Source organism: Maniola jurtina, chromosome Z, assembly GCF_905333055.1.
Source record: "Maniola jurtina chromosome Z, ilManJurt1.1, whole genome shotgun sequence".
Lineage (NCBI taxonomy): Eukaryota > Metazoa > Arthropoda > Insecta > Lepidoptera > Nymphalidae > Maniola > Maniola jurtina.
The window spans coordinates 1,049,738-1,071,090 of NC_060058.1; the positions used below are offsets into that span (position 1 = coordinate 1,049,738).

Below are 21,353 nucleotides of genomic sequence, written 5' to 3' on the forward strand. Positions count from 1 at the left end.
GGAACACTAGGGTTCTGTGCCTCGATTACGGTAAAATGATAGCTTCAGTGTGATGATCGCAATCACCTCTGATTGCCGACGCTTGCTTACTATTAGCTACAATACATTGTCACAACAAGAATACCATAAATTCAGCCAATCACAACAATTGCGATTGTAATAATGATTGATGAAAGTTTTCTGGAATCGACCTACTGAGTTTTCTATCGCAAAGGTGCAAATGATCTTTCTTTGGGATGAAACCTTTAAATTTTTTTTAAAAAACCTTTAAAAAAAAGGTGTTTAGATTTTTTAATATACAAATTAATACTTTAACCCAAAACATTAAAAGTTTGTACATACTGTTAGACCAGCGCCAATCAGCAGAAGGGCTGGCGAGCGCGAAGCGTATCTTTTTTGGTGCCGTGGGCGATCGCCATCTAAAAATTTTTAATCCATAAATTCAAATTCAAAATATTTTTATTCAATTAGACTTTTACAAGTACTTTTGAATCGTCAAGAGCATCTATCACTGGTTCAGAATGTCTTTCCTACCGAGAAGAACCAGCAAGAAACTCGACGGTTGCTCTCTTCAAAGAACTCACTGTGGCCTATTTTGGTAACTATGAGTAGGCTTCGCATTTTGCAAAGTTAGGGTACATGATTACCAGGTTTGACGATCGTTTACATTTCCTAATTGAGGCATTTGGGTTGGGAGGCTGAAGCCTACAAAAGCTTTTACATACTATGTTTGTGAAAAAGGTTTTACTCTGTTTCACTCAGACACTTTATGAAGTAAAGTGTGTGCATGAGAGGGAATGATTAACGCCACGAATTTCGATTCATTTTTAACCGATTGCCAAAAAGGAGAAGGTTTGTGAAACGGTCCCATCAATTTTTTTCGATTCACGTCCCTAATCATGATCCCACAGGGTGGCGACAGGTAGACATCGGTATCGGAGTATGAGGTGCGGGGACGCCCCGCACACCCGCACGTCACCCACAACGGGTAAGTGCGGGGGCGTCCCCACCCCAGTTGCCATCTCAATCTGTCGCGCACTATACGTAAGCAGTTCGCGTCACTCCTTTGCCCGCACTTACCACACGATTGCTCCGCCTCTATAATACGAGTAATACTATTCTTACTCTGCAACCACATGGTAATGTCAAAAGTTCAGTTGCATATATGATCACCAAACTTCGACAGAACAAGCGAAAAAAGGAGAAGATACATAGTTCCCTTACCTATACGCAAGTGACGCTCCAGCACTCAAAGGAACCAATTCGTCCGTCCCCTCTTGTCCGATCCGCAAGGCCGCGGAACAGCTGTTGTGAACCCACAACGACACACGCCCTTCCAAAGCTTCTACGGCTAGTTTTTCGCTCTCTTTCTTGATTACATACTTTTTTAAGGCCTGTACGCATCAGATAAAAATAGGCATAATCAAGCAATCTTGTTTAAAATTTCTGACGACCTTCCAGGCACAGTGGTAAATATAAATTTAAAATATTAGATTAAATTTATAGAATCAGAGTTAGTAAGTAGAGTTATTTGTTATTTATTGTTTGTTATAAATGTGATACAGTCAAGAACACTTAAGAAGTATATACTTTGGAATTGGGATAGGTCCCATGGGCAGCACAAATCAAATCTCAGCTAGGGGCTTGGCTCTACTAAAGATCTCGTAACTTTTTAACAGAACTTGTGAGTTTTGGCGAACAAATTTACTGGTTGGGTTGAAATGTTTTTGGGGTGGTATGTACTTACGGCTTTATAAACATCGATCCAGTCGGTGGCAAGCGCTCGCAGCGTACAAACTCTGGGAACGTGCAAAGCAACGCGTACATCGCCCGCTCGCAACCGCAACTTCTTCTCATTGTTCAAGGACACCGTGCCTTGCACACGAAACTCTTGTACAAGCTGCTCCATCGTACCGGTTGCGCTGTCCAGGATATCACTTCTGTAAATAAATATTGACTTTGAAACATTAAAGCATTGATTTCGATTTCAAATTAGTCCGAGTTTTGCATAAACCGCGATTTTTCACAAAAACTATTTTTTAACCCTTAAACGTTTAAATATTACAAAATTTATCGATCTTGGATGAGTTCTTCAAATTGGTTTGGACATAATTTCTGAATGACAATGAATTGTTCTGAGTTCTTACGATAGATAGGTATCCAGAAGTAATCTTGAGGAAGCGCCGAAGACTGCGTGCGCTGCGGCATTCCTCACTCTGACGGAGAGTATCCGGTGACTGCGCATGAGTGGCCTCGACACGTAGTAGCCTTCTAACGCCTTGGCTTGTCTGCGTACAGAACAGAATGTATCAGGAATAGCATGAATAACCCATTTACGCGAGTAAAACTTACAGTTGTACTCGCGCCATCGTTATCTTACAAAACATCAAAAAATGTACAATGGTACCTACTTTGAATAAATACTTTGACTTTGACAAATCACAACCGTACTAAAAAAACCGGTCAAGTGAGAGTCGGACTCTCATACGAAGGGTTCCGTACCGTCTTACAAGGTATACCTAACACTTTTATGTAGAACATGCAAGTTGATAACGGACAGCGCCATCTATCTGTAATTTAGTATATTAATTTTTTCGTGAACATTTTTTCTGTGATATAACCAACGTTCACGGTTTTCGGATTTTTTCCTTTACTTGTGCTATGAGACCTACCTATCTACTAAATTACATGATTCTAGCTCAACGGGAAGTACCTATAGATTCTCTTGACAGTCACGCCAGACGGACAAACAGACAAGGGTTATATGGCTAGATCTGCTACTGGCTACCAAGAATGATACGTGAAGGTAGGATTTCTTCTTACACGATGGCCTCTTAGGTGTACCGTGTAATCTAAACAGGAGCGAGCAGAAAATAATAAGCTGTTCGTGTTTTGATTTGATTTTGATTTTTTACATAAAAATCCCAGAAGTGCCCGTCCGAGTGTTGTATAAAGGCAGTAAGGAGAAGAATTTCAAAGATGTGCGGGACTTACCGCTGGTGCTGCCAACGTTGGAGTACCACACTGTTACCTGGATGTGGCTGGATCTGGCCTATAAGGGGTTCTGTTTGAGGTACGAAACTATGAAAGCACTCACTTGGGCAGTACTAGGAGTTCATTGTGCGCATGTAGTTCCAACGCAGTGAGGCGCAGGGCGATTCGCGCTCGAGGCATATGTCGCGGCGCAAAGTAAGAGTCCACGCGCAAAACGCCCGACAGCTGCTCCGCTGTTACCGCACAGGTCTTCTTGTAGTAGTCGCTGGCTAAGCCTGGCTCTGAGGACTAGCAAGGAAGAAACTGTGCTGTACCATGGTGCGAAATTATTGGTATTTTTAACCCCGACCCAAAAAGAGGGGTGTTATAAGTTTGACGTGTGTATCTGTGTGTCTGTGTATCTGTGTATCTGTCTGTGGCATCGTAGCGCCTAAACGAATGAACCGATTTTAATTTAGTTTTTTTTGTTTGAAAGGTGGCTTGATCGAGAGTGTTCTTAGCTATAATCTAAAAAAATTGGTTCAACCGTTTAAGAGTTATCATCTCTTTTCTAGTTTTCTTGTAGAAAAGAAGGTTAGATAACCGTTAGGTTCATAATATTATGTCAATAGACAAATGTCAAGCTGTCAAGATGGACGTTGCCTAAATACATAATTATTTATTTGAAAATGATGTTTTGGAAAACTCAGATACTTTGGATCGTCGCGGGTGTTATAAATTTTTAATTTACACTTGTTTCTAAATTAAAATAGCGAGCCAACGAGCGGGTCACCTGATGTTAAGTAACCGCCGCTCTTGAACATTTGTAGTACCAGAGGAACCGCTAATGCGTTGCCGGCCTTTCAGGAATCTGTTGGTGGGGGACCAATAACCTCATGTTGTAATCTATCTGGAACACTAAAGCACTAGAGCTCTCTGTTTTCTGTACTGTATGGAACTCTAAAAAGTTAAAATGAATATTTCTTACTAAAGGGTCCTGTCTCGGCATGAACTTCTTAGCGTCGAATTCGAAAGGTTGGTTAGCTTTGTCCTGTTCTATGTCGGAGCAGGCCCGCACGCGCCACATCAGAGCGAATACGGCATCTGTGTTGCAGAAAATCGTAGAGAGTCACAAAAAAATTTATAGAAAACCCTTCGATTAACATATCATCATTATTATAAGTAAGATTTACAATTGTTACCAGGCGTTGCAGGGCTGAGGTGCATTTCTCGGGGCTCAGCCACGGGCAGCTTGAAGTAGGTGTGCGGCTCCCATCGCGTCAGCATCGGGCAGTATAGCTCTAACGCACATTCCACTTCTTCATCCTGTATTACAAGGGGTTCGTCATTATGAATGAATGAAATGTGCTTTAATATGTTATGTGACGGTCTTCCTGGCGCTGTGGTAAGCGATTTGTTTGGAATTTTATAATTTCTAAATTTCTGGTCTGGTAGGAGGCTTGGCCGTGGCTATTTACCACTCTACCGGCAAAACTGTGCCGCCAAGCGATTTCACGCTACCCCTTCCAGGTTAGCCCGCTTCCACCTTAGACTGCATCATCACCACCAGCTGAGATTGCAGTCAAGGGCTAACTTATATCTGAATAAAAAAAGGGATATCGCAATCAAAGGCTAACTGGTATAGATTTTTTTTTTGAATTTTGGAGTTCTTGGCTAAACTGAGCGTTGTGAAATTGAACAAACTTCACTTACATGGTCCGGTATTGGGAAAGCAACAAGACGAGTGATAGCCCGTGGATGGGGGTAGCGCCAAGCAACCGTATTCCCGTACAGGGTCACTTGATATGCCATTGGTAGTTGACCTCCGGACACGATTTTGAAGGCACCACTCCTGTAAGTACAAAGAACCTTTACATGCGGTTGAAGTAAGACTAAACGCTCACGAAATTTTTGCGTTTGGCGTTTATTTTTGATGAAAGTAACGTTTGAACGACAACTGTCATGTGGCAGAGATAAGGAAATAATCTGTGGCACCATTTTCTGCTACCTCGATAAAAGATGGCGACCTCAAAATAGCTGTTCTGTTTGACGACCATTTTTCGCGGAAGTGACGTTTGAACGCTACTTCCCTTGACTTGTAAATAATCTATGGAACTAACTACTTGGTAAAAGATAACAGCGCCAAAATAGCTGTTCTGTTTGGCGACCCATTTTTGCGGATGTGATGTTTGAACGTTACTTCCGTTGATGTGTAACTGGCCACTGTTTTTCATTCCTTACCTCAAATCATCCTTATAAAAGTGATTGTTGGTGTCATTGATGTCGGTGTTGGACTGTTCGGTGAAGAGCGACGAACCGACCGATACACCCGGCATTTCGTTAGTTGGTTCTGAAGCACTCGACGACGACTCGGGAGTTGGGGGGCTCTAAACAATGTAATATCTTATTAGAAAGAAAAGCAAGAAAGAATAAATATCCTACTAATATTATAAACGCGAAAGTTTGTATGTATGGATGGATGTGTGGATGTTTATTACTCTTTCACGGAAAACTACTGGATAATTTGCAATTGAGATAGATACCCTGTATTAAGGTAATTGCTATTTGACAAATCGCAAAAATGCTGTACTTTGAAGTAAATTGTTTATTTTTCTAAAGCATTAACAGCTATTAAATACATGCAATTAAAAACTTCAGTTTGTGAAGATTATAAGGGCCTCTTTTTATTTAGTATACATTATCCCAATAAAAAAAAAAACCAAGTTGAAAACATTGCTGTTCGCAACTTGTTCTGTAAAAGTTTTCTTTAACATCTTGATACTTTGAAGCCAACCTCCAGAAAATGATATGTTTAGGTTTAGCAATCAATTTTAACTGTTAGTTTTATACTAAATGTTTTTCGTTTCTTAAATAATCTAAAACTAACCAAAAAACTTCCTGTGCTATTTATTTTCTTGCAGGCGCTCTATGGAATTCAGTGTCCACTGGACTCTAATGGCGGACGGACTGCGCGCGTCATTTCGTCGCAAAATATTATTTAAAATGAATTTAAGCTTATTATTTTTGAATGAAAGTTGTGTTTATAATCGTTGAAAAATAAAGTAGGGATTTTTTCATTTCTAAATGAAGCCTGCTTATATACTAAATTTTATTCTAAAGTTACGGTTTTACCAGGTAAATACTCGGAGGTTGTCATAGATTATGATGACAGATAGTAAGTGTTCTAAATAGGTATTATACCTATGTTAGGAGATAGCGCGCCTCGTTCCGGGTGCCGTGTTCCGAAATGGATTTCGTAGTAGTGCAAGTTTGGTGCAAGCCCCACATGACGGAGGGGTATGCGTCAGGCATTTCCTGTGTACAAAAAAAAAGACCTATATTTCGGATCCATATTTCATCACTGACAATATGCACTATTCAAAGACTGTTCTTCAAGCATTGAGGAATTTTGGACAGAGACATCTCGAAGGTTCCCGAAGGCTGCCTGAGTTAGATTTGTCGGCTAGCTAGCTTTTTTCGAAATTGGACTTACTTAGCTGGATTGTGTGTTAGAGCTTTCTTATGAGATATTATATGTACATAATATAACCATGGGTCTCATAAGAAAGCTCAGATTCATGCTGCGGGCAATGGGGAGAGCCTAAAGGTTGGAACGCCATTTCGGCGGCCGTGTTTCCTGCCATATATACCTTAGATACCTGCAAGCCAAGAGTGAATAGGCATCTTCTAGGTAAGCGTGCTCCAACTTGGACCTCATCATTGCTTTCTTTAAAGCATGATTGTCGTCAAGCGCAAGCGCAAAGATTCAGGCGGCGCAAACCCGTAGCATGTGGAAGACCCTATTAAAGACCTATGTTCACTGTGGACGTCTGTCGGTTGATGTTGATGATTATGTCTTTAGTGCAAGTAGTTCAGTAGTTTCAGAGTTTATCGATAACAAACAAACAAACCTTTCCTCTTCATAATATATGTAGTTAGTAGCGCAAACTTGGAAAAAAATCTCGTGGACACTCTTTGATTTTCCGAGATAAATGTCATTTTACCTGACAGCCCTAATCAATTTTATCACTGATATTAATAACTAATTCATAACCGTTAAACCTAAGTGTCAAAATCTCGTTTTTCTAGTCGAGTTCCGTAGGTTCTTTGAACCCACTGCATTATTATCCCAAGAAAACCTACCATTAGATGTAGGAATAATGGAAAGAGGTCACAACCCTCAGCAATAAAGAATACGATGCGGAGAGAGATGTCACTCTCAAGGTCTTTAAATGTATCCATGCAAAAAACCACGTCGACTGGTTGCTCCGTTGCAGCGTGATTGAATATTAAACCAACAAACACACTTTCGCATTTGAAATATGGCCAGTGATTATAAGAAACAGTTTAAATCTCTCTCTGCTCTCTGAGAGACGTTAGGCAAAGTGAACACGAATTATGACACTTCTGTGTTCTTATACAAGCTTAGGTCTCTCAATTTTGTCAATTAATGTCAAATTTCTTTCTCAGATCAAAACCTAGTAAGTGGTTTAAATTCAAAAGAAGTTTAGGCCGTAGTTCTTTCTGGTCCAATGCGGAATGGCATACTTCACACACCTTTGAGAACATGGAAAACTTGCAGGTATGCAGGTTTCCTCACGACGTTTTCCTTCACCGTTAAAGCAAGTGATATTAAATTGCTTAAAACGCACATAACTGAAAAGTTAGCAGTGCGTGATTCCGGGATCGAACCCCCGACCTTCGATTAGGAGGCGGACGTTCTAACCACTAGGCTATGACAGTTTTTAAATTAAAGGGGCTTAAATATTTTAGTGTGAAGACTGGCCAACACATTTATTCATTACATGTGCATCATTTTCTTTTTTAGGGTTCTGTACCTCAAAATGAAAAACGGAGCTCTTAAAGGACCACTTTGCTGTCTGTCCATTTGTCCGTCCGTCCGTCAAGAAAACCTATACAGTACTTCCCGTTGATCTAGAATCACGAAATTTGTTCTCGGATTTATTCCTTTACTTGGGCTATGAGAGTTGAGACCTATCTACCTGCCCATAATTCTAGGTTAACGGGAAATACCCTATCGGTTTTCTTGACAGACACGACAGACGGACAGACGGACAGAAAGACAGACAACAAAGTGATCCTATAAGGGTCCCGTGTTTCCTTTTGAGATATGGAACCCTAAAAACATTATGTAAGTATGCAAAGTATTTCCCTTGCAAACCATATTTTAACAGTTGACATGTAGAGGTCATTGACTTTTCCTATCTTACTTTTAAGTTTTAATGCATTATTAAGTATTTACTGTTTTGACATGGTATTTAGATAATGGGTGATATTTATTTTATTTAATCTAATTCCTTTTAAAAACTTAGTAAGGCGCATTAATCTATAAAAACCTAGCCAGTTCAAAGACTTACTATGTTTTAAAATGGTCAAAGCGACTTACTAGCTTTTAATTTTACTTTAATGTGGGTGTCCGTACAATACAACGGGACATACTATGAAAGGTAGGCTTATGACATAAAACGATTTTCGGAAAAATGACATTTACTTTGTTTTGATATGGGGCGGTCGATATAATTAGGTACTAGGGTAAAGGCTCGAGTAAATGAACAGATTGGACGTTTTTACATGTATTAAGAGCTGGAATAAAAAACCGGCTGATATACCTTTTTTAAATATTTTCTTACAAATTCTTACACTTTTTTCAATTTCAATTTCAAAACCGTGTTCCGTTCAAACCGTTCAAAAGTGCGTGTGCGTGCGTCCATGTGTGTGTGTGAGTGTGTTGTATGTTTGTACGAGTGTTTGTGAGTGTGGTATTGCGTTGTATAACCACATGAGTAGCGAACAGAGTCAAAGCTTCATACAAGCGCGCTACGATAGGTACACTACTACAAGCTTGAGGCGCGTGTGTGCGTGAGCACAGGCGCTACGTCGCGTACGGAGAGAAATCGGTTTATACCGGCTCGGCCTGTGCTCAAGCTCAGGGGCTGCAGTACACGTCGCGCGTCGTGTTTTCATTTAATTTAATGTTAATGATAATAATTTAAATAGTGTTTAAAATCTATTTTCTTGAACTGTCATAGATTTTGTTCAAAATCAATATCTGAGGATCCCTAGGATCACAAAACAGGAAATTGTTACCAAAATTTAAAAAAATCGACGCCATTTTGAAATTCTTTGTTAATTGACCGATTTCGTTCAAAATCGATATTTAGAGCTCCCTGGGATCACTAAATAAGAAACTGTTACCAAAATTTAAAAAAGTCGACGCCATTTTGAAATTCTTTGTTAATTGACCGATTTCGTTCAAAATCGATATTTAGAGCTCCCTGGGATCACGAAATAAGAAACTGTTACCAAAATTTAAAAAAGTCGACGCCATTTTGAAATTCTTTGTTAATTGACCGATTTCGTTCAAAATCGATATTTAGAGCTCCCTGGGATCACGAAATAAGAAACTGTTACCAAAATTTAAAAAAGTCGACACCATTTTGAAATTCTTTGTTAATTGACCGATTTCGTTCAAAATCGATATTTAGAGCTCCCTGGGATCACTAAATAAGAAACTGTTACCAAAATTTAAAAAAGTCGACGCCATTTTGAAATTCTTTGTTAATTGACCGATTTCGTTCAAAATCGATATTTAGAGCTCCCTGGGATCACGAAATAAGAAACTGTTACCAAAATTTAAAAAAGTCGACGCCATTTTGAAATTCTTTGTTAATTGACCGATTTCGTTCAAAATCGATATTTAGAGCTCCCTGGGATCACAAAATAAGAAACTGTTACCAAAATTTAAAAAGTCGACGCCATTTTGAAATTCTTTGTTAATTGACCGATTTCGTTCAAAATCGATATTTAAAGCTCCCTGGGATTACAAAATAAGAAACTGTTACCAAAATTTAAAAAGTCGACGCCATTTTGAAATTCTTTGTTAATTGACCGATTTCGTTCAAAATCGATATTTAGAGCTCCCTGGGATCACGAAATAAGAAACTGTTACCGAAATTTAAAAAAGTCGACGCCATTTTGGAATGCTTTGTTAATTGACCGATTTCGTTCAAAATCGATATTTAGAGCTCCCTGGGATCACAAAATAAGAAACTGTTACCAAAATTTAAAAAAGTCGACGCCATTTTGAAATTCTTTGTTAATTGACCGATTTCGTTCAAAATCGATATTTAGAGCTCCCTGGGATCACAAAATAGGAAACTGTAACCAAAATTTAAAAAAGTTGGCACCATTTATAATTCTTTCTAAATTGACTGATTTCGTTCAAAATCGATATTTAGATCTATTGATCGATATTTAAACTAGGCAATCACAACAAAAACAAACTTTACCATCTTGTTGAGCAAATAACTATTGTTAATTAAATTGTATCCTCCAGTGCCAACCCTACCAAAATAGTTATAAAATTTGCTCGCTTCTTAGAAGCTTTGCCTCTGTTTGCTACTCTGTGGTATAACACCATGTTAGTAAATCTTAGTATATTTTTAACCGACTTTAAAAAAAGGAAGAGGTTCTGAATTCGTCGGTATCTTTTTTTTTATGTATGTTCCCCGATTACTCAAAGACGCCTGGACTGATTTGGATTTTTTTTGTTTGATAGGGTATACTTTGCAAGTGGTCCCATATAAATTTGGTAAAGATCTGATGAATATCTTTGAAGATGGAGAACAGAACTCCTCAATGGATAAGAGCAAATTCAATTTTTTTTTTAATGTATGTTCACCGATTGCTCAAAGACGCCTGGACCGATTTGGAAATTATTTTTTTTTGAAAAGCTAGGTATACTTTGCAGGTGGTCCCATATAAATTTGATGAAGTTCTGATGAATATCTTCTGAGATGGAGAACAGAACTCCTCAATGGATAAGAGCAAATTGCTCGCGATCAGTGTAATTGCTTAGTAAACAGTAGGGTTTTAGCTGGGCATGGCATATTATTATAGTACAGTGGGGCCACTAAAAATTTTGAAATAAAAAATTTTCAAAAGAAAAATAAAACCGACTTCAAAAACCACAATAACTTAAATTATTTTTTACTTTTTAGTGTTTGTGATTTTGAAATCGGTTTTATTTTTCTTTTGAATTTTTTTTATATTTATTCTGGTATTCTTCTTTCTTGGATATGGATCCCTCTTGGGTATCCCCATTTCTCTCTGTCTTTGGTACTATCAAGCTAATTTTCTCTCGCGATTTGCACAATAGCATTAGACCAACGCGTCTTCGGTCTACCTACCTGTCCTTCTTTCATCTGTAAAAATCGATACAATATGACCATTTGCATTGCAGTTTTAGGGCATGTCTCAAGGTGTCTGTAGGCTTTGTCTTTTTTCTTATGTCTTCAATTCTCACTTTGAATATTTTTTGCTTAATTTATGCAACTTGCCATCGCTCTTTAGCAAGTTACTATTTCTTTTTATATTCTTTGTCTGGACCCATGTTTGGCTGGCATAGGTAGGGCATGGCAGGATGCATGTATCTATAACGGATCTTTTAAGATGTACTGGGTAAGCTCCTTTCATTCTTTCCTTTTGTGCCCAGTAAAACAAGCATACTCGGGCTACTTTGAGAACCCATTAGCAGCTAACAGCAAGGCCTGGACTCCAATTTTTATATGTGGAAGCTGTATTTCCTCGTTGCGTCTATGAGCAAATAAGAATATTTAACTACTTTTACTAAAAAAAAATTTTATTATTTGGCGCGAACCATCTAAACACCATGATGATTATTATTTCTGCGTTGTGAATATTACCAGAAGAAACAGCAAAAAAATTGTTCCAAGCGGCTCTATTGTAACTTGCAGTCTGCAATTTGAACGATTCTGACTTCTGGTGATAAATCTGTACCTCAGCCCCAACCCAGTACCTCTAATCTACCATTTCAAGAACTTTCAGAAGGTAGTGACGATGTAGTGACTTTTTTACATCTCAACTTAGACCATTCAATCAAAATTATTTGGATCACTTAATGAGAGATCTTAGATTGTCTAAAAAGCATCAGAACATGTGGCTTCTCGGCTCAAAGGAACAAATCTGATAACATCAGACACTTGTGTTACGGTATATTATTCTCACTACTCTTAACACATTCAGTAGCTGATGTTGCACTTCCAGCGACTTGGATGCAACAAGGGCGTTAAGTTTCATTTTCTCTGTAGTCATTTGGACTGTTTTCCAGCAAATTTAGGTGACTTTCAAACTAAGATAACTATACCAAAGGGGATAATATCATATGAAAGGGCTCTATTATACATTCTAAAACAGGTTTTATTTATTATTATTATGTAAAAGAGTTTTTGATTTATCGCGCAAAATGTAGAAAAAAATATACAATAAGTCAAAAACTGAAAATCTGACATTTTTTTTAAAATTCCAAGCCGAAAATATACTTAAGAATTTATTAATAGGAATCGAGAGTTTATGCACTAGATAGAGTTCGTTCATTCACTGAAATTTCCAGTTCATTTACTGGCAATTTATCCTTTTGTTAAATAAAATAATTTATAATAATTAATACCACGCATTTTATTTGATTTTTTGATATACTGTGTACAGATACACAAAAAATAAAAATTATATATAGAACAATTCTCATATATCTTAATTTTAGGTGAAAGTCAGGGTAATCCTTATTCGTTCATGTACTGGATCTTTTACCCTCCTACGTCAAAATACTAAAAGTCCGCGTAAATTTCGCAGATTGAAATGTCTGCTTGATTAATTGTCAATAGAGGGTCATGACATGTCAAAATTGCTAGTTTGAAGGTGAAATCGTCTAAGTCATTCGAGATGGTTTTCCTCTTAACACAGAGGCAAATTTTTATCCCGGAAAATCGATGAGTTCCCATTGGATTTTCAAAAATCTATATGGACGATATCTAGTAAAAATTTACAACAGATATTTCTTGACAGTATGAATTAATTTACCTCAGTCCATTCCATAGTACTTCGGAGAGCGTCGCGTATCCTGACCACAATAGCGATATCGGAAGGTCGAAGGTCCAAAGTAATTCTGTCTACATCAATGCCCACTCGAATAGTTGGGTTGAACGCTCCTGGTCCTCCCTCTGCCTTGCGCCAAGCGTCCCAAGTTGCGTCCAATAGAGCTCTGATCGCAAAATTAAGGTCAAGGTCACACTTATTTCTAAATAATTTTTAAATGTATATCAAAAATTGTGAAATCGGCAGGATTCGAACCTGCGTCTTCTCTGACCGCTAGGCCAGGGTTCGCTTGCTGCCAATGAGGAAATTTGTGATGTACGTATGTTCACTGAGTATTGAAGCGACTGTTACTTATACTGTCAGAGGTACTTATTTATATTTATTAGAGCGTTAAAAAATTTATACGTTAGTAAAATCCATACAAACACACATTATACAATGATTTTTTGACGGGGGGAAATATGTGACCCCTAATATGCTTTGCCGGTTGGCAGGAGAGTTGGCGGTTTTGGTTGGAGCGCCCAAACCCCTTCTGGCCCTCAAGCTCCGATATCCAAACATCCGATATCCCTACGCTTAGGTGTGGTTAAGGAACGCAAAATACTTTATACTCACCCTGCCATCAGAGGTTGTATCACCACATGACGGCAATCAGTTTGAGGTCCTGCAGACAGTAAGAAGGCGGCGACCAAGCCCCGGCAACTGAGCCGCTCTGGTCTGGTTCCAGCTGCCGTTTATTATCTTATGGTCACTCAACAAATACCTCTTCTAGTATCTTGACACTCCAACCAAAACCCGTTTTGGCCCTCAAACTACCATGTCCAAACACCTTTCTCTACGCTTGGGCGTGGTTTAAGAACGCAAAATACTGAATACTCACCCTGCCATCAAAGGTTGTACCACCACATGCCGGCGGTCAGTCTCAGGCCCCGCAGACAGTAGGAAGGCGGTAACCAGGCCCCGGCAACTGAGCCGCTCGGGCCTACTCCCAGCCGCCGTCTGCAACCTCATGGCGCTCCAACCGATAGCTCCTTCTGACCCTCGCAAGCCTATTTGGCCCGTCTGAACCGTTACACTCTCGATTTGGTGAGACACTGTACGGACAAGTCAAATAGAAGTTTTTATCAACATCTTCATGATCAACTCTTCGCGTGGCTTACATCACTAATGAGGACGGATAGAGATAGCCTAGTGAAAGTGTCAGACAGAAGAGCAGGTGTACTTAACTAATTTGACTAAAATCATTAAAATGTTCTCTCATATTAAGCTTGCGCAGGGATTACAACGCATACAGGCTTATCAATAGTTTTGATCTTCTAATTAATAACCTAAGTAACTGAAATATTTATTTGATCAGCTCAATCAAAATGGCGACCTAAACACAAAAAGTATATAATAGTCGTTGAATCTCGAGACTAAAAACCGCATACACACGTATTATATGTCGTTTTCAGAGTTGGTTATGTGCGTTTTAAACAATTAAATATAACTTGCTGAAACGACGAACGAAAACATCGCGAGGAAACCTGCATGCGCATGTTTAAAAAAACTGGTTATTCCAACAATTCTAAAAACGTTCTAAAAAAATACGTACCCAAATAGTGCCTAACTTTGTACAGCAGAGGAATCTGATTGGTATTTTCAACCAGACGGCGTTTAATCGTAGAACTCTTTTCAATCTGCAAAATTAAATTAAAAAGGGGTTTTATTTTTATTATACTGCAATATCCTCTTACATTTAATGAAGCTAATTATGTTGAACACAATCTTTAGACTACAGGCATAATGCCCGCACCTCTCCACCACCACAGGAACCAACTCAGTTATGCGCTATGCCTATAAATTAAAATCACCATTTTAAAGTTCATAGCATACATAACGTGTAGTTTGCGCTGTACGTTAATCAGTCAGTCAGTTTTTCTTTTATATTCGAGGTGTAACCAGAAAGCTAGCAAAAACTTAATGTTATTATTATACAACCATAACACAATACAATGCCAATAACCATTTGCCTTATCTTGTAGTTTTAGTGATTTTAGTATTTTTCAAATCCGCGTTGTATACCGTGCAAAACTCGGGTCAATGCCCCACCTACGACGCGGCACTGACTTCGAGTTACCTATTTACGGAACGTTCGTTGACCTCTAGCGTCAGTCAGATGTTTTATTTGCAAGATATTGTGAACTTTTAAAATACAGATTAAAGAAAAAAAATCGTGTTTTTTTTTTTTGGTGGTCACATATCAGTACTACCACCTGTTTTCGTTTTTGCTAGCGTTCTGGTTACACCTTGTATATCGATTAGTTCAAGAAATCCTCCCATCCCGTGCGTTCCGAGAAAAAAAAAAACGTTACGTATGCAATACCTTAATTCAAGTGTATGGAATAGTTACCAAAGTCTTGATGCCTTTGATTCGTCGCATTCTATCGGTGCACACTTCTAAAAGGATCGGCCTTTCTATGTCCAGTTGTACCGCGCCGCGACCGCTTGCGCTGATCACTGGTACGTACCCACCTATGGACATATACATTATTATTGATTTATAATGTCAAATTAGTTCATGAAAGCGTCGTGGTTTCAACATAGATCGTCATCATCAATAACACGGAATTCGCAATTTTTTAGACCTCCCACGAGGCTATCGACAAGTGACTCCGCACTCGTGGATACTCTTACAGCCGTATTCACTATCATTACTCTCATAGTGCGCTCGAACCCACAGTGTTGATTCCACCAATCAAATTATTGAAAAATGACGTGACACAGTAATCTGATTGGTGGCATCTACACTGCGTTCGAGCGCACTGTGAGACCTCATAGTATTGTTTGTGAATGCGAGTGTTATACTACTAGTCGTTCGTCAGTAGCCGCCGTACAAAGTCGCCATGGTTCGAGGTTAGTCGCACGTGGTCGCACGCTACTCGAAACGAGTACGCGCCGCGTGAAAATGGAGTCCGAACGAAAAGTAAACATTGAATTAGTGCTTGAAGTCAAAAAATACCGTTGCTTATCCGATTATAATATACCAGAATACATAATGTTTGATGTCTCTCTCAATGTATGGATGCTTACAAAATCTTTTTTCCTATTCTAGTGATAAATATGAAGAAGTAGAACGCTTTCATCGCTAGAGTGACTTGATATTGTATTTACTTGATGGTCGTCAGCTGTGTAATCAGCTTGACGGCTGAAGAAAAATGAAAGGATATACGGGTATAGTCGATTCAAAACACGTCGACAGAGCAGGATACCAGTAAGCGACCTATGGCTTCAGGCATTCACGAATTTACTATTGGCAGTCATGAAGCTTATAGAATGCTCCGTGGGAGAGAGGCCTTAGAGAAATCATATCGCGTTGTGAGTTGTTTCACCGGAAGATAGATCCACGCGCAGAGTGGCGAGTGCGGGCGGGATGTCCGTGACGGGGTCGGGGGAGCCCCGCGCGGTGCTCAGCAGAGGCGCGTTCCACTGGCCGTCCTCCGGGCCCACTCCGAGACCGATCCATGCGTTAAATAGGGACACCTGGATGATAAACATACTATATCACGCTCTGAGAGCCTGTGACCAAGCAATTTACAGAGAGAAAACTAGATAGCGCCACAGGTATCGTCAATCACTCGCCATGGAGACTGACGAAGTTTTCACTGCGAAGCACTGCGGAGTGTAAGGAGCATGTTAATGAAAACAAACTAGAGATTCAGGACATGATTCTGGGCGATCGGTGGCTGTAGTTGATCGCGGAGCTTAGCGAGCAAACGAGCAGGTGGGTCCCCTGATGTTAAGTGATTACGGCCGCCCATGAACATTTGCAGCCAATACGTGGCTGGCATTTCGCTGGTCCATGAGCGCGATGGTCCGCTCCTCGAATAACCCCATGTTGTAATCTAGTAGGAACACCGCCGAAGGGAGTTGATTCTACAGTTTGCGCGTGCGTGGAAAAAAGGATCTGGTACAACGGGTGGTCGAAGTGCATCAGGCACCCAGGTGGTGAGGGTGAAATTGCTTGCGGTGGCGTGCGGTGCGATTGTAGAAAAAGGAGGGTGGAATGAGGTCAAACAGCTCTCCAGAGCCCATTACAAAGGCGATTTTACCTGCAAGGTTTTTTGCTTCTTCTTTTTCCAGTAATATAAGTTGGGCTGATGCAGTGTGACGTGGATGAGCGGTATATTCCCTTCCGTTTTTCTTGCGTATGGCAGGGTGTACTGAAAATAATATCCAATAATATTCAATTATATCAAATATCCATACTAATATACTATAATATCATAAATGCAAAAGGTGTGTCTGTTCATCTGTCTGCAAAATTTTCACGGCCCATCTATTTAACCGATTTTGACGAGACGCAGGGATAGCTTACCGGGTCGAAAAAGTAGGATAACATGTCAAAAAAGAAAAATAAAGTTGTGTTGTCAAAGGAGAAAAATATGTCCTTTTATTTTATTAGCAAATTTAAGTAATTGTTTTAAATATTATAACATAAAAAATGGTCCTTCGAACCGGATCATATCAGTATCTTACTAATTTTGACAGATTTATATTCTAAGAGTTCCATCTCATGCTGAGAGGGAACCCCTGCTGAATAGTGAGCCGGAAAAGGGTTGATCATGATGAAATCGATAAATAGCCCACTGCACAGGTACAAGGTCAGAGCTCTTTTTCCGTAACGCCAACTAAGTTATTACCACTTCTAGCTTGGTTTTGCCAATGTCCGCATTTCTGATGTTTTCAGTGAGACTCCTGCTCGCGCTCATGGAGTCTTTTCCGTCATCTCGGCTCTTATCTGCTTTTGTATCCTTTGTTTCTTCTATTTTCACCTGGTCAGAATTGTTACATTATTAAGATGATTTATAGTAGTGATAATTACGTAAACTATAAACTAAAGCTACGAGGGTTCCAAACGCGCCCAGGTCTGCAAAGGATCACTTCACAAATACCAGCTCTTTTTATGACGTAATGAAGTACAATGCAGCTCGCACAGTGCTGTGTCTAATATTTATATTAACAGACGCTATTTGGGTACCTCAAAAGGAAAAAGGAACACTTATAAGATCACTTTGTTGTCTATCTGTCTGTGGAAAACAGGTCAGAGTCCGGCATTCCCAGTGAGTGTCCATGAGGATTTTCCCTAATGTATAAAAAAACTGGTCAAGTGCGAGTTGGACACGCATACGAAGGGTTCCGTACCATCGAACAAGATATTTTAGTATTTTTATGTGCAACCCAGCAAATTAATGACAACAGCGCCATCTATATGTGACTTTTTAAATTATTTTTTCGTGGACCCATTTTTTTTTGATGTAACCACAAATTCTGTCTTCAGATTGATTTCTTTATTTGTGCTATAAAACCTACGTACCCACCAAATTTCGTGATTCTAGATAAACGGGAAGTACCCTATAGGTTTTCTTGCCAGACACGACGGACGGACGGACAGACGGACGGACACACAACAAAGTGATCTTAGAAGGGTTCCGTTTTTCCTTTTGAGGTACGGAACCCTAATAACAAAAAAAGATACTATGTACCTTTAACCCCGTAGGCTGATCCGTGTCAGGTGGTCTATACACACCGGGCGGCGGTCGCAAGGCCGTAACTTCGGGAGACCCATCATCCCCCGCGTAAAGCGAAAGATCAATCGCCCCCATTGTCACGAAAATCTCCAAAAAGTCTGATGGTTTCGCTCTGCCAAAAGAATTCAATAATACGTAAAATGATCCTAAGAATAAGTACATTTTTCAACACAGAAACATTATATTAGGTTCCATCCGCCCACGAGTTATCACTTCGATGAAGGGGGCACTTAGGCTTCATTCGCACGAGCGTTAAAAAAGCGTTCAAATAGAACAAATCCATTCCCAAGTATTTGTTCACACGTCAACGCTTTTTTAACGCGCATTTTGAATTGTCAGCGCAACGCTGGGTTTTAACGCAACGCTTTTTTAACGCCCGTGCAAATTAGGGGTTAAGAACGTATTTCGCTAGTTTGGCGACCACCTGCGACTATTGAGCATCTCGAAAAAGTGAAGCGATACTTTCGGGACTTAGTAGGAACTATGCACTTAGCCTGCGCTAAAGACGAGAAAGTTTACTAGGAAAACCACCATATAGCGCCTGGAATGTAGCATTGACATGAAGGTGTTACTGAAACTTTGTCACGGGTTAGTGTGTAATTCTTCTTTAAAAATAAAAAATAAAAATTTAAAATTAAATTAAAGTATCGACTATTCTCACAAATTAGTCGATACTTTAATTTATTTCTTAAAATGGACCTTTTCAAGTAATGATTTTTATATAAACTTGTGAGGATGATATTGCCATTGTCGCAAATAAAATAATCATAAGCCTACGTTGTCGTATTAGTTTACAAATTGCGAAAAACCAAATTAAATTTGAATTTCGCGAGCAGGCCAGTCTCATGCCCCTTAATAGCCCTTATTTATCCATTGTTGGATATAGGGTAACGTGCACGCCACTCTTTTCGGTATTGGGAGAGCCTCCTCCAAATTTTCCCCGCAAGCTTAGGTTGAAATGTATAGAGCGCTCTTTAACTTTGCTCAGTTAAAACGAGATAAATGTATGCCAGCGGTATTACGCTGTCTCGTTTTAACAAGTCTGAGCAAATTCAAAGGCGCTCTATAGATCTCAGTGTTAGTGTGTACTTACGTGTGATCAAAGCAAGCAATGGACACCGATTTTTTGGGTGCGCCGCTGGACTCGCGGTGTAGTTTGTACGTAGACTGAGATGTGGCCGTCTCGAAACCAGAGTCGAAAACCATACTGCGGCTCGCTTCCATAGCGCTCTTTGTGACTTCTGGGGAGAGGAAATTAGCACGTTTAATGAATTTACTATCGTCGATCCATCCGGCTCACTACTTCGGGTTACCTTTCAAAATGGGAATTGTCTAAGATCTGGCATTCGAAATTTATATCCTCATATGTCAGGGCGTGACCAGAACGCTAGCGAAAACGAGGACAGGTGATAGTACTGATGATTCAGTAATCATCAGTGATAAGACACCATAAAAAACTACGATTTTTTTTAAAAGAATCCTGTTTTTTTAAAAGATTACAATATATTGCATATAAAACATCTGACTGACGCTAGAGATCAACGAACGTTCCGTTAATAGGTCACTCAAAGTCAATGCCGTGTCGTAGGTGGGGCATTCATCCGAATTTTGCACGCTCTACAATGCGGGATTGAAAAATACTAAATCACTAAAACTACAAGATAAGATAATGGTTATTGGCATTGGATTGTGTTAAGGTAGTATAATAATAACCATAAGTATAGCGCTTACCTATAGTGAATAAAAAAAAAAATAAGTTTTTGCTAGCGTTCTGGTTACACCTTTTAGATGAAACTTACCTTCTGAAGGGGCCGCTTCGCTGTCAGTGTGCAAGGAATCCAATACCTCCTGGTTCGAGAGGAACGGTGCATATGGGCATGTGCTCTCATCGCCTATAATGTATGCGCTAAAGGACCTGGAAGCAATTAAAAAAACGAAAACATTAAAAATACGTTTCGGGCCAGTCCTGTATTATCAGACAGTGGTACTGATTCTAAGCGCAACTATATTTTAGAGTATTCACATCTTTTTCTTACCAATGTAATAAGAAAAAGACAGACACCTACTTTAATTTAGAGCTGTCAAACCTCGTAACTTTAGGTGCCAGTCTTGCGTAAAGTGCTAAGTACTATTGCATAAAATTTTTGAATTGTTAATTAGCAATTCATTTCGCGTCATTTTTTGACAATATTAAAAAGAAAAAGATGCGGATACTCTTTTAGTTTAGAGAAAACATCAGAATCGCTGCCATTGCCAAACAAGGCGAGATCCGGAAGCATTGAATGAAATGTATAGAATGGCTATGGTGACGCAAAATGGTTAACGCCCACTGAAATTTTTGCCTCTATCTTTTGTATGGGATTCCGTATCAGAGAGAGTGCTTTACTAACTTCTTTCCGTGGATAGAGTATAGCGCTATATCTGAGAAAGTTTTTTACAGAATTTCTTTGATGATACGCAATCATCCTAAAAGAGTAAAGAGTTACAACGGGCCGAAGTCAAAGAGTATTCTAGACATACCTTTTTCGAGACGCGTGCGTGAGCCCTGTGAATAGTGTTCGTACTAATTCCAGCCGCTCTATGCCCAGTTCTATGGAGCAATCGGTCAGTAGATTCAGTTCCACAGCCGGCCCGCACGCGACCGCGCCGCCGCTGTATATCGCCGGCGCCAGGATACAGCACACGTCCACACTATCAAGGAAAATACCAGAGTGAACTGGAGGAGTGAGGGAACTCTCTGTTGGCTCCTGAATCGACGGTATGCCAAATGGTTATAGTGATGTGAAATCAAAGAAAAATAGGACTACTTTATGGCTACTTTTTATTTATTTATTCAGATACAAGTTTGCTCTTGACTGCAATCTCTCCTGGTGGTAAGTGATGATGCAGTCTAAC

The 21,353-nt window shown here is 39.5% G+C and overlaps 1 protein-coding gene across 1 annotated transcript in view; it reads right to left on the reverse strand.

Annotated features, from left to right (window-relative positions):
* Positions 1-21,353, reverse strand: part of LOC123880486 (vacuolar protein sorting-associated protein 13B) — a 74,820-nt gene that overhangs the window by 23,984 nt on the left and 29,483 nt on the right. The window contains exons 37-56 of the mRNA XM_045928626.1: positions 20,979-21,149; positions 20,258-20,373; positions 19,552-19,699; positions 18,414-18,570; positions 17,571-17,702; positions 16,980-17,090; positions 16,260-16,410; positions 15,281-15,402; positions 14,483-14,567; positions 13,769-13,982; positions 12,874-13,054; positions 5,215-5,360; positions 4,687-4,825; positions 4,176-4,299; positions 3,962-4,077; positions 3,098-3,282; positions 2,148-2,288; positions 1,748-1,940; positions 1,225-1,394; positions 343-419 (exon numbers count right to left, since the gene is read on the reverse strand). Of these exons, the coding sequence (XP_045784582.1) occupies positions 343-419; positions 1,225-1,394; positions 1,748-1,940; positions 2,148-2,288; positions 3,098-3,282; positions 3,962-4,077; positions 4,176-4,299; positions 4,687-4,825; positions 5,215-5,360; positions 12,874-13,054; positions 13,769-13,982; positions 14,483-14,567; positions 15,281-15,402; positions 16,260-16,410; positions 16,980-17,090; positions 17,571-17,702; positions 18,414-18,570; positions 19,552-19,699; positions 20,258-20,373; positions 20,979-21,149 (2,879 nt within the window). The remainder of the gene's footprint in view (positions 1-342; positions 420-1,224; positions 1,395-1,747; positions 1,941-2,147; positions 2,289-3,097; positions 3,283-3,961; positions 4,078-4,175; positions 4,300-4,686; positions 4,826-5,214; positions 5,361-12,873; positions 13,055-13,768; positions 13,983-14,482; positions 14,568-15,280; positions 15,403-16,259; positions 16,411-16,979; positions 17,091-17,570; positions 17,703-18,413; positions 18,571-19,551; positions 19,700-20,257; positions 20,374-20,978; positions 21,150-21,353) is intronic.